The 16,554-nt window shown below is 42.5% G+C and overlaps 1 protein-coding gene across 1 annotated transcript; it reads right to left on the bottom strand.

Annotated features, from left to right (window-relative positions):
• Positions 1 to 1,523: 1,523 nt before the first annotated feature.
• camkvl (CaM kinase-like vesicle-associated, like) lies at positions 1,524 to 10,546 on the bottom strand. Its single transcript, XM_070910785.1, has 11 exons — positions 10,452 to 10,546; positions 9,109 to 9,240; positions 8,714 to 8,788; positions 7,661 to 7,799; positions 6,195 to 6,315; positions 5,490 to 5,565; positions 5,164 to 5,300; positions 4,786 to 4,864; positions 4,608 to 4,695; positions 4,246 to 4,254; positions 1,524 to 3,020 (listed from the first exon to the last, which is right to left on the bottom strand). Exons 1-11 carry the CDS (start codon positions 10,544 to 10,546, stop codon positions 1,524 to 1,526), a joined length of 2,448 nt encoding a protein of 815 aa, XP_070766886.1.
• Positions 10,547 to 16,554: the final 6,008 nt, after the last annotated feature.

Here is a 16,554-nt window from a genome sequence, read left to right as displayed (position 1 = left end):
CAGATTTTATTATTCATCTTTAATGTTCAACCACACCACATAGTAGGTAAAGTGCATTGGATTCTACACTATTACATAGTTTAATCATATGTTAACTGTTTAGAAGCACCACCATTTTTTTCACCCCCGTGTCTTCAAAAGCATAGACTAATCCGAAGTTCACGCAGGGCCAGATGGGATTTGTAGGCATTGCGTGATAACACAATACTTCTGAGAAATCACGGATAGTGGTTCTTTCAGCTCTAACACTTAAAAAGAATAGCTGTAACTCCATTTACATCCAACAGAAAACTATTTTTAGCGTGTTACCATCTCATGTTTAACAGGTTTTAGCCAATGAAACAAAAGATGTAGCTTAATTTTTTGCTTTTATTGAAAGACTTGCAAACAGAGCACAGTGCACATGGGACAGAGTAGTGGATGTCTAGAATTGTTCAGGAGAAAAACACAGAACCTGATATTACATAGAACCAAAAGAATAAAATTCAGAAATCCTTTTTTTTTTACACGATAAAAAGGAGCAAATATAGACAGCACTGTCCAATTAACAGTACCAAATGAACATGTCGACAAAACTGGAGAAAAATGAAAACAAACTTTCTGGGCAAAACTTTTGGAGAACTTTTAAAAAAGAAGAGGAATGTGTGCGTGCATGTGTGTGTGTGTGTGTGTGTGTGTGTGTTAATGCAAAGCCTTTATACAATATCTTGCATTTAAAGATTCCTCCCCCAGCTCTCCAACAGGTGTGGAGCAACTCACAAGACTTTGAGTGACAGTTCAGGTTTAAATACACTATATAATAAAACAAATCTCAATCTCCAGCAGCCAACGGAAAGGCTTGATCAGCTCAGTTTAAAATATTTTTATATTTTTGTACAACTGTGTGCCTGCAAGCTCTTGATTTTGCAGCCTCACTATTGAATGAATAGCTACATAAATAAAAAGGAATGAAAAATAATTAAATGGGATGAGCTGATTTGAAAAAAGTAAATGTCAGTTTGGACATGAGGAAGTTTACAACATGGGAGTAGGGCAAGAATTAGGAACCCATTTTTTTGTGTGTATATGTACAGTTTGTAGGGAATAATTCAAATCATAACACTTCCTCAGCTGTCAAGTCTCACCAATAGTGAATAGAGAATTTTACCACGCTTGTGTAGATTCATACTTTGCAAACTGCGCTGATTCTAGGTTGGACGGTGATCATTCATGCACATAAGCTGGATTTGAAATGCAAACAAACTTTTGAGATCTTTCTCTTTGCAGCTGTTATACAGAGAGATACAGTAGCCTACACTACTACCCCTACACTCCAGTCATGAGAGTATTTGAATGCCATAGGGGGATTTCTCTTTACCAGTATTCTCAATATGAACACACAGCCAAACCAAACAACACTGCATGGTTACTTTTCTTCTCGGGAGCAAGTGAATGATACTTCTGGGTGAGAGTCTTTAACACCTGAAGTTCAAACTATAAATCCAATGTTCCAGGTGTTGTCTATTGTATCATGTACACCTGCTTCATAGCCCTCTGCCCATCCCGGCTCTGGGGGACTGGCTGGAACGAGCAGCATCTCTCTGTCCATCCCTGTCTTCCTGCTCTCCCACACCCTGGGGTGAGGATTGTGTGGGTGGGGAGGGTGGGGGATAGGAGGGAGGAGGGATAGTAAGGCGAGGGAGAGACGGCAGCGCAGGCCTTGGAGAGGTTGGAAGAGGCGGAGGAGTGGCCGAGGTCGGAGTCGAGGAGTGTTGTGTAGAGCGTGCGCGGGAGGTGGCAGGTGAGGCGTGTGTGCTCCGGGCACGTGGTGGTTCAGCGGGGCAGTCACTGATTTGCTCTAGCAGTGAGGGCATGTCTCCCTCAATCTTCTCCAGCACAGCGGCCATTTGCTTTTCTATCTGCTCGATCACACTGTCCATTTGCCAGTCGCTTGTAGTGCTGCTCCCGCCTCCTCCATGCTGTAACCCAGTCCCGTACATCCCTATCCCTCCTCCACTGGTATACAGGGAACTGTATGGACTCCCATAACTCCCTGCCATCCCGATCCCTACAGTCCCAACTTCTGGATTGTATGGTGTGGCATGACGGCCCAAACTAGCAGAGCTGCCTACTGCATAACAACCCTGTCCTGTCGCAGGACCTGCCCTTGCTATGCTGAACTCATCACTGTATCTGTCGGTTCTCCTGGCATCCCTATCCCTTCTACCCATGGGGCTAGCATCACCCCTTAACCTAACTCCTAGTCCTACTTCCACCCCAGGCCCGATTGCTGGAGTGACTGCTGCTGCCACTGATCTCTCTGCCACTGCCTCAGGTACTTGTGTCTGACACCAGCTTCCGTCAGTCTCATCCTTCTGCTCCCTCTGCGTGGTGGGCCTCTTCTCAGGTGAGGCTGCTGCAGCAGCAGAGCCTGTGGGCGGAGGGCCATGGAGCGTTGCAGCCATTTTATGTTTGCTGCTGGGATCAGGGGAGGTGGATGTGTGTTTTTTGTCAAGGTTAGTACCTGAAGAACTGTCTGACAGCTTGGAGGGGTCAGGCGTCATCACAGGGGTCGGTTTGGATACTGGGACAACTTTATTTTGACCCAAATTGGCAGCCATTTTCCTGGTTCCATCACCTGTCGGTTTCTTTGCACCAACCTTATCAGACTGCTCCTGTGCGAGTTTGGGGGCTGCATTTGATTGGCTTTGCTGACACAGAGGCTCCTGAATATCTGATGGGGAAGTGCCTACAGATGGGCCTAAGCTCATGTTTACTTCATCCTGTTTTTCTCCGACCTTACTCCTGCCCTCATCCTGGTCCATACCTGACGGTGTATTTTCAACAGTAACCTCTAAAGACACACTACTTGAAGTCACCCCTCCATCACTCGTCCCTTTGTCTCCCTCATCACTTGTCCCCTGGGACACACCCCCTTCACCATCTCCTGCCTCTTCACTGCCCTGAACCTCGGCTGAACTGTCATTCAGTGCCTCGGAATTCTTCAATCGTTGCATGAAGGTGGTGACACGGATCGCTTTCTGCAAAACAGGCAGAGGCAAAGAAAAAGGAGAGAAGGATAGCAGTGTAAAGAGAATTAGATTCACAGTATGTTGCCTTTTTCATTAACACCCATATTGACTTGTTTCCCTAAAAGAAAAAAAAACTTTGAACTATAGTTGGTTGTGGCAAAGCATAAAGAATAAGCTTCAAAGACAAGCATTTGACAAAAAGCCTGTCAAGGCACCATGATTTAGCATCATCATACTAAGCGCTGAGATGTGATTTGTGTGAAGTGAACAGTGCACTAAGATTAGTGCCAGTTATTTACTTCCAGGAGGCTATGACATATTGTACCCTGGTTTAAATCAATCTCAAGACTCACTCTCCCCAAGCCACTCCTTGTCTGGAAAAGGTAAGTGAACAGATAAGTGTAAATCCCCTTCTCCTTCATTCTTACACCCATCTGACTCCTTCTGAGCTGCAAACACTGAAGGAGTTGGGGAAAATGTGTGAGCTTAGAAGTTGCTTCAAAACCAGGGGATTGATTCTCTGGAAGTGAAAAGCCATTTGGACACAGAAATGTCACTGAATACAATATGGCTTGACTGAGCAGCTTCTGTATAGCTTCAGGTATGACTTGAATGTAACACTGAGGTATAGTATGGGGCAATGAGCCAGGATTCAAGTAAGAGGAATGACAGAGGGCCTTATAGTTCAAATCACTTCAGTTCAACAGTCCACAGTGGCCTATATCCCTTATATCCTTTCTATTTCTCCCTCTCCTCATCTACACCAATATAAAAACTAGACAAGCAATGAGCAAACCCTCGTCCCTGTTGCTGATCATTATCTTATTTTTACCAATCTGGTTTCATAGACTAGTGCAGATGAGGAGTAAGAAAGGAGCAGAGCGGGCCACTTTGAACATCTGGGTTTAATCCAATGAAGAAAAGTGGGGCAGAGTGGATGGATCTCTTCTGGGACAGGCAGAGTGACAGTGGGCAGGGTCAGAGCGTCTGAGGAGAGTTTCACCTGCCTGAACATGACCAATACATCTCAAGGCTGACTGCGGTTTTAAGTGTTTCCTGATTGTTATTATTATTTCGATTATTTCAGAAAATTGTACCAATAGAAACCTCTTTTTAATTAAAGGAGGATGTTCAGCCATTAGGAAGATGTTTTCTTATTGAATCATGCCAGACTGAAGGTGAGTTTCTGCCCATGCTCTGTCCTTCCACTCTCCCTCATAATGAACTACAATACCTTCAACTCCTGGGAACCACATGGGGAAAGAGAGAAGAGGGTTATAACTGTTACTTATGCTGTTAGGTCAGCACTGCCATCTCGACTTCCTCCTTCTTGGTCTTCTGCAGGACATCCTTATGACCATCACCATATCGTTTGCAAATTTAAAACATACCTCTGCAGAGTTAAATTCTGAGCTAAATTACTACAAATTAACAGAGTTATCGTCATAATCATTGGTGTCATTTTCACTGCAGTCATCTTTATCATTGGCCCTAGCGTTCATACTGTTTCTCCGCATTTTTCTCTGCTGCTTATTTGGCTATTTTATCACCAACTTCATTTACTGCTGCAGAAAGAGAGGGAGAGTGAATTCATACCCGCCATTTGGCCTTTGCAAAGTTCTTCTCAAACTGGGCACACACACCATCCTTTAGGTTCTTCTCTGATGCACCATTCCCCGCAATCCTGGCACAGGTGACAGACAGCACACAAGTGAGTGCAAACCCCGTAGATGTGTGCCAAAATGTGCTCATGTGACTATGCGCACACAATTACCATTCATGCCAAAGGGCATCCTGCGCTGTAATTCTCAGCATCTGGTCCACCTCCATGAGTCGACAGACAAGCTCCTTAGCTGAGAGAGAAACAATGAAGACAAAAGGTCAATTTAAGTGGCATCTAATAAGAACTTGGGTTAAAATATCAACAGGTCGTCCTTTTTTAAAACAGAGAATGTCAGTTTTGATAGTCATAAATCATGGATGATGATGAGATATAAGATGGTAATTATGAACTATGTGACATTAAATATTGTACTTATTGATCATTTAAATTTAGGCTACTGATGGGCAAGCATATAGTAGACTTCCAATGCTTCATTCTATTGAACATTCAACTGGGTATTTATGGCCATCGTGTGGTGGAGGTATGTACCTGCAGGTGAAATGTCATCCCAGTATGGCGAGTCAAACTCAAAGTCACCAGCAACAATGCGACAGAAGATGATGCGATTATGTAGATCTGTGTTCTCCTCCTCTGTCTCATCATAAAAAGGAGGGTTACCTGATAAGCTGCAAAAAGGGGAACATACATCAAGAGACAGAGGAAGGGAAGTTAATTTGAAACCTTGCAAATAACTCCTGGAAATGTCCTTTATAAATCAAACAAAGCGAGTATGCAGTTGACATTTTATATGCAGCTCAGTTTGTATTATCCTGCTTGTTGAATTATAGCCTTGGTAATTACTGATGGAGACTCACAGTATGAACATAATCACACCCACAGCCCAGCAGTCCACAGGACGACCATATCGGTGACGAGCCACCACTTCAGGAGCTGAGAGACAGCAAAGAGAAGAGCAGACACAGGGAGAGCGAGAGTGACAGGAAGAATGGCCTGGGTTTTCATTTATAAACCATCACAGCGCATTCATAATTCTACCATGCACAGACAAGAGCTCTCATTCCTCTCCCGTCAGGGCCTCTGTTCTCTTTCCTTATTTATTTGTCTAATTACTCAGCTCAGCATTATGAATAACTGTCCTGACCTTTCACTGGAGAGAACCAGGCCAAAGCACTGTTCTGCACTCCAAGTTGCCCTCGCATAAACCTCAGAGAGTGAGAGGAGCGAGACAGTACACAGGAGATGAGAGGATATGAGAAGAGAGGAGGAGTGGGAGGAGGAGGAGGAGGAGGAGGAGGATAGCGAGAGTTAGGTACTTTCAATTCTCTGTATGTCTTTCACTAGGTTTCACTTCAACGGTTTACCTCTGACAGATTATGATCTTCAAAAGCGTGAGGAAATAAAGAACTCAAAAAGGTAAAGTATGCCCGCAGGCGTATAATCACAAGAAGGTAAAGCTAATGGAGGGACGTAGAAGTGGATGAGAGATGGAGAAACATAAAAAAAGTAAAGTTATGTATAAAAACAGAACCACAAATAATGGTAAATAGAGAGTATCCTACCCAGATATTCTGGTGTTCCACAAGGCTCTGTGATGGGTCCATTCTCAAACCTGGACAGGTAGAAATCTCGCAGAACAACTTTGTTGTGGTTGTTTTCTGTGTAGTACATCAGGTTTTCCAGCTACACAAAACAAGGGACAGAATAAATATTCTAATGTAAATATACACACAGACTGAAGCCCTCCATTCCTATTCAGACCTCCAGGACAGGTCACTGAACCGGTTCAGTCCTACATATATATGGGAATTGATAATCAGCAGACATTCAATAATAACAGCACTGCACCACTTCAACCTGTAAAAGATCTCAGCGATGCAATAATTACCTTTTCTTTTATGATCAGACCTCATCACATAATTAAGTGGCCATAAGATAATTTCTGTTCGTGACCATCAAACTATTAAATGCTCAAGATGAGTTAGCTGATTAGTCTTCCATATAATGATGATGGCTGGATGCACACCAGGTTTTATGTTACACTATTACTGATACACATTGTTTTATGAGAGCCTGTGTGTGGGATTTCAGCACATGTTTTACATATTTTATTATATGTTTTATGGATTTGATTCATTCTCAAGCCTGTGTGTGTTTTGTGTTTCATCTGGCTAAAAGACTTTCGCCTCTAGGACCTCAAATTTAAACTTGTTTATAAGTTGATATTGTAGTGAATAGAGGAGTGAGGTCAAATTGATTCACAATCTTGGTTTTACATGTCAGGCTTGTTTAAATCAGAATGATAACACGTCTCTGAAGTACAAACTGTTGGCAAGAAGTAATGGATCATCAGTAGTAATACTGTAATGCGTCTTAATAATAATCATATGTCATTTCTTGACAATGAAGGGCACTGAAGAGAAAGGGAAAATAATGACCAGAAACACACCCACTAGATTAAAGGAAGCACCTCGGCTTGCCTTTATGGATTAATTTCTATTTCTGCTCACTGATCTGAAAATGTGATATTCATTCAGTTTCATTGGTCAACAGGATATATGAGTCCAGACCGTATAGACTGAAAGAAAATACTGGCTTCTGCCAGTAGGGGGAGTCTGAAGCCCAAGAGATGGTGTAATTCCATCCTAATGGGTTGATAATGAAGGCTAAAGATATGAATCTGTCTGCCTGTGTGTGTGTGTATCACAAGAGATTGCATTAAGCCATAAAGACAGTGTTTACTCCCTTGCTAAAAGTGTTATCAAATGTTGAATGATTAACTGAGATGACAATGAGTGCAATGCTTTTATGTCTCTGCAGAAATTCTTCTGACTCTATACTGGAAATTGCTTTCTGGGGTGTGACTGCAAAGAGGGCCACTCACTCTATAAATCTTTTTGTTATATTTCTTCCTGCGTTTTCAGAGGTAAGTCACCAGTCTTTTTATATCTTTGTTATTGTAATGGCACTCACCACACACACATGTACAGCCACACGTGTGGTGGGGAGGAAGAGAGTGCGCGTGTACCTTCAGGTTCCTGTGAACTATGTTGAGGGAGTGTAAATACGCCACAGCCTCGAGGACTTGTCTGATGACATTGGAGGCGTCTCTCTCTGTGTAATTCCCTTGGTCCAGAATCCAGTCGAATACATCTCCTCCTGTGGCACTGAATGCAGTCAAGCAAACACACACACACACACACACGCACACACACACACACACACACACACACACACACACACACACACACACACACAAAATAATCAACACACACATTGCCAAGCATACTAATAAAAATGAATGCAAGTTGATGCGACTGTTAACCACATGTTGCAACACAATAATTCACTTTTAACTTTCAGTAACGCAGTTATCAAAAGCTCTGTGCTCTTGTTTTTGTGTCCATTAGCAAGGCAATCTGCTTCTATGGGCCTAAAGCTAGCACTCCTGAGCAATTAAGACTGAGAGTATTGTTCATTACTCCGAAAGACGTGGTTAACTTCGGAGAGTGTATAAATGGTGGGTGTGATCATCGCGTATCGCCCTCAGCAGGAGGACTATTGCCTGCGCTAAAGTGTGAGCTATGAACAGACACCAACACATAAACAGACTGATGCGCACACAGATAACTGCAAACACTTTGAGTGCAGTGTGTCTCTCTGTATTTTAGTGACAGAGGGGGAAATACTTTGTTCACGCAGCTTCAATCAATGTTATTGCTCTCAAAGGAAGTTGCAAATGTTGAAAAATGCACAAGTCATGAGTGACGCGAATTGGGGCTGCTCTGGCCTATCGATCCCGAGCTCTCTGTAGAGACCCTATTACGGCAAAGCAGTGCTTCAGGAGCACTGAGTAATGTTGAGCGTTACTAAGAGCAAATATCTCATAAAATCTAACACCTTCCTCTGTTGCTGAGGGGAGCAACAGAGCACACAGTAATAAGAGGCTAGACTCAACCCCTACCCTCTAGCTGATGGATTTGTGCGTATTAAGGTACATGAAGGCACACATACAATTAAGTACATATTGTCAGGAATGAGTACACAAGAAAGATAAATAGTGAAACCATAAAACACTCACAGTTCTTGGACGATGAAGTATTCTTTCCGGGTCTCAAATGTGTCTATCAGTTGAAGGATGTTTGGGTGGTTGACCCTGAAACAGCAAAAAGGAGTCACAGACTGTGACCTTACACCAGCGAAGGGTCTCTCAAGCAATTGAAGGGTGCTAAGCATTTTCTGGCTTTTGAGTAGTCTTATATACAAAGAGGATTGGGTGGGAGTGAATCTCTTTAGCTGGGTAGAAACAGCAGAAGTTACAAACACCTGAGCTTACATTATTAACCGGTACAGGTTATTACACGGATTGTATGACAGGAAATATGAACAGAAATTTCAAATGACAAAATATTCTCTCATTCTCCCTCTCTCCACCCCTCAATCATACATCCATCTGTCCACAGACTGACTGCGTACAATTTCAGGATCATGATTTCGTTCTTGGCGGCCTTGCGGACTTTCCTGCCGTCTTTCTTGAGGAATTTCTTGCAGACAAACACCTTGTCTGTCTGTCGGTCCTTAGCCAGGCACAGCTCGCAGAACTCCTTCCTACGCAAGACAAAAAAAAAATAGAAAGACAGACAGAGGAAGGCAGAAAAAAGAAAGTATAATGTTAGAGCACAAAAGAAGTGTAGATGGTTTTGAGAGACACAGCGTAATATTCAAATTAGGGAGACAAAGCACACTGGCTGTTTTGGAGAAATACAGTGAAAGAATTTAATTGGGTGGAGAGTCATTGGATGGAGTAAAAGAGTCATAAATAACAACTCTGAAATGGGTCTATTGCTGCCATCAGCTGGGCATCGTCTGGTTTTGAGCCTTTGGGGCATACAGTACTTCACCCAAATGGATTTTGAGAAGCTGTGTGATGCAAAATTATACTACAATGTTTCACGTTAAATCCTTAATGTCCAATAATCAGAAAATCCTTCTTTCTTTCTTTCTTTTTTTCTTTCTTTCTTTCTTTCTTTCTTTCTTTCTTTCTAGCTTAGATAATTCCAATAACAAATTAATGGTAATAGCACATTGTAAATTAGTTTGATTCCATCTCATTGTGACCACAGTCTTACCACCTTTATCTTTCTTGTTTTCATAAAATTAAGAAGAATACATTTACAGCAAATGTGTACACTCAATTCTGAGTTAATGTGTGTCTGTTATATAAAAGATGAGCAGAAATCTCTGAAGCCAGATGCTGATGTTGCCATATGGCCTCTTACACTGATTGGTGTGCGTGTATGTGTGTATGTGTGTGTGTGTGTGTGTGTGTGTGTGTGTGTGTGTGTGTGTGCCTTCAATGTGTCAAGGAGAGGTGTTCAAGAGTAGAAAATGGTCAGTATTCGGTCAGTAAACGAGCAGGGTGATTTTCACAGCTCTTTGAAAATATGTCCAAAAGATTTTTTATTTTTAGGCATGACACAGAATATTTAAACCAAATAAATTATAGACCTCCAACTGTGTGTTTCATGAACTGTCATGATCAAAAATACACGGACAATTGGTTGGCTAAAATTTGAAAAATATGTCTCTTAAGTCTGTTACACACTAGCCTCATGCTATTACCTTCTGTCATTCCTTCAGTGAAACCATTTGATATGCCAAACCAAATCTGCAGGGATAATAGATCCAAGTCAATTTGAAATAATTCATGAAGAGGATAGAGACCATTTGGGAATACAGGAATGTGCCCATGAATTCTACATGGGAGAGGAGGACAAAGAGGCAACAGAGATCCATCCATAAAACCTTATGGTACTCACGCTCGGAGGACCTGTCCAATCTCATATTTGTCCGTGACATCAGACATGCTATTGTAAGTCCGCCCATCTCGCAGGGCAAGGCACCCAAATGGCATGACGGCATTCACCTAAGAAATAGAGAAAAAGACATTTCAATCATTGCACTACAAAGGGGGAAAGTAAAGCATAAATGATTTTGATGACACCTTTAGGTAACAGACAGATAAAGGGATTGAAGAGCAGCATGGACAAGCATGTTAAAGAAGAAAAGAGGCACTGATGAAACATTATGAAAGCCTTGAGTGGTTGAAGTCAAAGACACCAAGGGAGTGCCGTTACTATTAGCCTTGAAAATATATACTACATTGGAGAACCACATATACAGCCAAGTCAACTTCTGAACGAATCTGGATACCAACACTTCTGGCAGCCTGGTTGCGTGCCAGCCTTGTCAACAGATACTAAGCTACCCACTAAGCTTCACTCTACTCTACTAAAGTCTGCAGATTCTGTGCAACGTCTGTCAAGTTCAAGTTAAACTTTATTTATAAAGGACAGTGTCCCTGTTTCCCTAAAGCAGCTTGCTTCTTCAGCAATCTCTGGAGCCCCGCGTAACACTGACAGCACTGGGTTTTAATGACAAGGAAAATTAGTTTTTTGTTTGCAGTCTGCGTGTGTGTGTGTGTGTGTGTGTGTGTAAGTTTGGATTTGTCCTCTGATCTAGATCAGTAGTTCATGACCTTTTAAACTTGCTGTGAACATCATTCAGAAGGTCTTTCAATTCCTCTTTTCACCTCACAGTAACTCTCACTGTTAGCATTGTGCCTGAAAAGGCACTTCACAAGGGGAAAAAAACATCCATTCCAAAGATTATGTACAGTATATATATATATTGTACAGATATATAAGTATTTCACCATAACATTCTCCTTATCATGTACACCCTAAAATAGCCTGTGACCCCACAGGAGGTCCCAAACGCCCAGGTAGAAAATCAAGGATCTAGATAGTGAATCAGCAATCGATATACCATCTCACCACAGTCCTCAGGCAGTCCTCACCCACATCCTTTAACACTCCATCTACTGTAGGAGACAGATTCCCTGGAAGCTTCAGCCATCCATCCTCAAGATCCTTCTCCTCTCCTAAATACCTGACAAAACCCATTCCCATTGAATCATTCATTTCGTTTCTCTTCACTTTCCCTTAGTGGACATTTCTACCCCCAGCTTATCTTCTGTCTCTGTGGGGCTTGGGAGCACATCAAGACGAATCCATGGAATTGACCAAGTCAGGAAATATGTGATAGAAGGGAATGGGGCATTCGGGAGGGAGCTTTGATTAATGTGAGTGATGCTGGAGGCAGCAAGTGGTGCTGTGAAGAGGACTTCAGGATTGTCTTGTGTGTGCGTAAGGGAGGGAGAGAGACAAAGTAAGAAAGGAACTGAGAAAAATAGAGAATATGATGTGAGGACTAAGAACAGAAAGACAATAGAAATCCTCAGGGGTAATGACATTTTGCGGGTGCTAATTTAGGATTAAGGAATGAATATCAGTGATGTAAAATCCTCTCTCTCTCTGTGTGTCTCTCTCTCTCTCAGTGTGTGTGTGTGTGTGTGTGTGTGTGTGTTAGCATCAGTACTGTAGATGATAGGGCCAGAGGTGCTTCTGATCTATGGTGGAGGCGGGGCTGGAGAGTACTGTGTAATCCCAGTGCTGGCCCTAATCTCTAATCTGTACCCCTAATCCAGAGTGCTGGGATACGTTGTGCGTGTATATGCATGTGTGAGTGTGTGTGTCTGAGCAAAGTGCAAAGGTTGATGCGGATATGTCACATGTGCAGATATGAGTTTGAGCAGGAAGATGCGTGCTTGTGCGTGTACACGTGTGTCCATATGTGCGTCCTTGTGTGAGTGTAATGCCCCAGTGAGACCGAGGGGAATTTAGTGGTGGATTGAAAAGGCCTAGTTTTGCCAGAAGATTATGTAAGCACAACAACATTCCCATGTCAAGGTCCAGGACAGTGAAGGTGATGCTGGCATAATGTGAATGGAGCACATCCATCCCTGTGGGAACAGAGTGTCCCCACTGAAATATAGTAACAACTGCCAAGCACCAAATGTCATGTGTCTATAAGGGTCAGCAGATACACTCGCCACTAACTTTTTGAGATGCTAGCTTTTGAGCAGTGTGGTTCTACACAGTTTGAAGTCTTTTGCCACCATACTCACAGTTGATTTTCAAGAGATCAGCAGTGACCTGGGAACACTTTTGGGGATTTGCCACTGGGCACTATTACAACATCAGTGAATGTATCTTAAAGTCTATACACTGGCATGAACTTTTTTACAAACTTTCTCTGCACGTTTAACTTTGGTAGAAACTTCAGGTGATGCTTGTCTTTTTTTTAATATGAATTCCCTGAAGGCTTGAAAGGTAGCTGGCTTCATAAAGAATATCTGCTAACTCTCTCTGTTTCATATGTAAAGATGAGTTTATGGCCTGTACTTCCTTTTAGATGTATGTTTGTCCTTCTTCTCTTGTATCACTGGTGATTGTCTTTTTTTCTCGGCCTAAAAACTCAGATGCCTTACAAACACCATACCTGCAGAATACTGAGTCAGTATGAACCTTGAAGTTGCCAGAGAGTAGGAGGCGATATGGGAGGATATGAGAAGAAAGCAGATAAGAGGGGAACAGTGGAAAAGATGGGAGATGAGGAAAGAGGTGAGAAACGACGGGGAACAGAAAGACAAGGAGAAAGGTACACTGTGACTAAGTGAAAAGGTGGATAGAGAAAATAGTGTACATGAGAACAAAGTGTAAAACACAGAACTGCAGAGGCAGATTGAGAGTACCTCTCAACTTCACAGTTTCACAACTACGTGTGTGTGAATGTTTGCACAGGTGAATGTGTGTTTATGTGTGTGTCTGTATGCGCATGTGGGAGCATGTAGGTTTGTGTCAGCAGGCTATGTGTGATAATGCGTTGTGTGACTCATGTTTATGAGGGTATGAAGGGCTGTCCCCAAAGTCAGAAAGCACTCGAAGGCATGCTGACAGGGCAGCCTCTCTGCAAAACAAATTCATAGCCCGCGTTCTGAATATCTGCTAGATTGACAAAGGTAGCACAATATCAGAGATCAAATGAAAGCAGTGTAGTACAATGCAACATTTCAGCCATACTCAGTGACACCACCACTGATCTCTCAGCAGCCGGTGCTGCTGTGAATCAACAAAACCGCTGTGCTTTGACATGTAAGTGGCAGAAATTATTTTATATTTTCACACACAATTGAAACATTTCTGTAGTCATGCATTTCATCCCCTGGGAGTGAGGGATGTCTTGCTTCTGATTCTGACTACTTCAATGTTTACAAAATGAGTCTTTCTGAGTGTGCAGGTACCTGTTTTGTCATCATAGGCAATGATTACACTTGTTCCTTTAGATCATGCAAGCACTCATTATAAAACAAACTGAAATGAGAAATATTCAATGGATCTTGATTCACTGGTTTAACTCTTTTGATTAAAAATCGGTGTAAATACTTTTGAATGAGCATGTAGCAGTGTTGTCATGCAATATAAAATGAGGAGTTGTTGACAATTGCATGGTTTGTTGTACATTTTGCTAATGTTTTGGAAATGCATACCCATTAACACACACACACACACACACACACACACACACACACACACACACACACACACACACACAGACCCAGGTGTGAGAAGGCACACTGATCTATCTGAGACATCACACTTTATCTTCAGCACCTTACATCAAATTGCTTGTGCATGTGTCTGTGTCTCAGTGTGTCTGTGTGCTTGTTCACAAGTGTTGTGCTCAGGCTGCAGCAAGTCTCAAAAATGAATCAAATGGAATAGAATATCTTTTTATCAGCTCAGAGGGGAAGTGTTTCAGAGGTTCTCGGCATCAAGGTTATTCTAAGAAAATCTGCTATTTACTGGCACTCATCTCTTTAGCCATCCTATCCTATTAAGCACAGTCCAACAGGAGAGAAATGCAGTGTATTTTGCAGCTCATCACTAAAGACAATATGCAAACAGAATGACATACTGAAGAAAAGCAGTCTATCACAGTCGGTCTATGTTCCGTGTGACAAGCTGCCGTGACTAGTTTGGCTTTTGATGCACCTCCATCACAGAAAGCCGAGAATAATTGCAAATGTATGTTATGTAAATATTTCACCGACTGCCGTGCAGAGTCTCTGTGTGTTGTCAGTCAAGTGGTTAGGTGTGTCCTTGTCACTGTCGTACAGATGCAGTGTGGCAATGCATGTAAATCAGCAACATCATCACCATGATACAAATCCTGATATCTGCACAATGCGATTAAGCGATGTCACATCAGCTTTGCTAAGAGGTGACTAGATCCACGGTATGATATACAAACAACTACACAACCCGTGTGAGTGTGTGTTTATAGAATATATTAATAAGTGTGGCAATGTTTGCTTCAGGAGGAGAGTCAGAGCAGCAGAGGGTCTGTGGCTGACCTCAGGTTACATCTGCCTGTGTGAACAAGATATGACAGGCCTCGCATGTCAGACCCCATGTGAGCACTAACCACCTGAGATGCACAAATGTACATACACACACACACACACACACACACACACACACACACACACACACACACACACACACTTACACACAACTAAGTGCACACATTTTACAGCTCAGCGAACGTCACTACACAACTGTCCTTACGTGATAGAGAAGCGCACTGAATATGTCTGTCCCTCATTAGTGTTTGACATGTCACTCTGCCTATATCACAGCAACATGGACACAGGTGCGTGTTTCTACAGGAACAACATGTTTACCCTTTCAACCAGACAGTGGGATCATTTCACTTAAAAGCCTCTTTGTCTTTCCCTGTCTCTTGCTTTCTCCTTTTCTTTTCCCCCCCGCTCCCGCTCCTGCATCTCTCCCTGCCTCTGTGTGGCTTTTCATCTCGTCGTTTTGCCCTCGCCCATCCCCGTTCTAGTAGAGCTCTAGTCTCTAGTCCGAAAAGGTTTAATCATGGCAATTCCTCACCGAGGAAGAACATCAGGGGTTACGTCTGATGTGGCAACCCCTGATGTTCTAACTGTTACACTAATGGGAATAACACAGAGGAAGATTGTGGACGTTTGCCATTCCTGCACTTTACAACCACTAATCCTACTGCTCTGTGTGTGTGTGTGTGTGTGTGTGTGTGTGTGTGTGTGTGTAAATTAAATAAATACATTTAAGAGACACTCACACATGTACACACACCTACAGTAAAACGGACGGAAATTGTCTGTGTCCCAAAGGCCCTCTTCAGGGTAATTAAACCCACCATTACCATCTGGTTTTCCACCTTTAATAAGATTAGCAATAATGATTAGCACATGCTAGCTCTCACCTTGATACTCATTTGTGTGTTTCTGGTGTGCAAGTCAGAGTGTGTGTGTGTCTCTCCATCTGTGTATAACAAGACATGGTAGTTGCAGCCTGTTCTGTATTGATCAATCAAGACCACCCGTGATATTCGAGACTCAACACAGAGAAAAAAACATGGCCAAAATTGGCTTTTTATGCAGCATCTGTAGTGCTTAGGGTTTCAAATACTTCAGAGGGAATTTCATTAGATTCACAACCTTATGCAAGAATTGCAGCGGATGTAATTAGGAAATAATAACACAATGAATATTCTAGACACAGCTGAAAGCGCTTTCAAATTGCCATTACTACCATTATGGCCTATAAAACTTATTTCCAGTAAGAATATAATGGTGTTAAATAGAAACCAGTCCACTGAATCGTACTGAGCTCATTGCCTGAGTTGACGAGTGTGTGTTCGATAGTGAGTGGAGTGCGCAGCCACCCGAGGTTGGTTCCAGGCCTTATCAGGATGCTGTAACGTGAAAGTGGGACAAAGAGTTGCGAGGACGTGACAGAGTACACAGGAAGAGAAGAGCTGAGAGAGATGAAGAGGAGAAGCAGACGAAGGGCCAATTATCGGCATTACTGTGCTCGTTAAAATCAAGTTTACTACAGGATACGAGCGTGAGAAAGAGGGTGAATGGATACACACACTCATACACAAAACTTACAGTATTAAGAGTTATGT

This window comes from Enoplosus armatus, chromosome 8 (assembly GCF_043641665.1).
Source record: "Enoplosus armatus isolate fEnoArm2 chromosome 8, fEnoArm2.hap1, whole genome shotgun sequence".
Lineage (NCBI taxonomy): Eukaryota > Metazoa > Chordata > Actinopteri > Centrarchiformes > Enoplosidae > Enoplosus > Enoplosus armatus.
This window is presented reverse-complemented; position numbering and strand designations above follow the sequence as displayed.

What these genes read in the sequence shown, in the direction of transcription:
- camkvl (XM_070910785.1), bottom strand. Translation starts at nt 10,546, where the DNA reads ATGCCATTTGGGTGCCTTGCCCTGCGAGATGGGCGGACTTACAATAGC. An exon ending in GAAATCATGATCCTGAAATT is followed by an intron (nt 8,789 to 9,108) that starts GTACGCAGTCAG and finishes TTGCTGTTTCAG; the next exon opens with GGTCAACCACCCAAACATCC. An exon ending in TACTTCATCGTCCAAGAACT is followed by an intron (nt 7,800 to 8,713) that starts GTGAGTGTTTTA and finishes GACTGCATTCAG; the next exon opens with TGCCACAGGAGGAGATGTAT.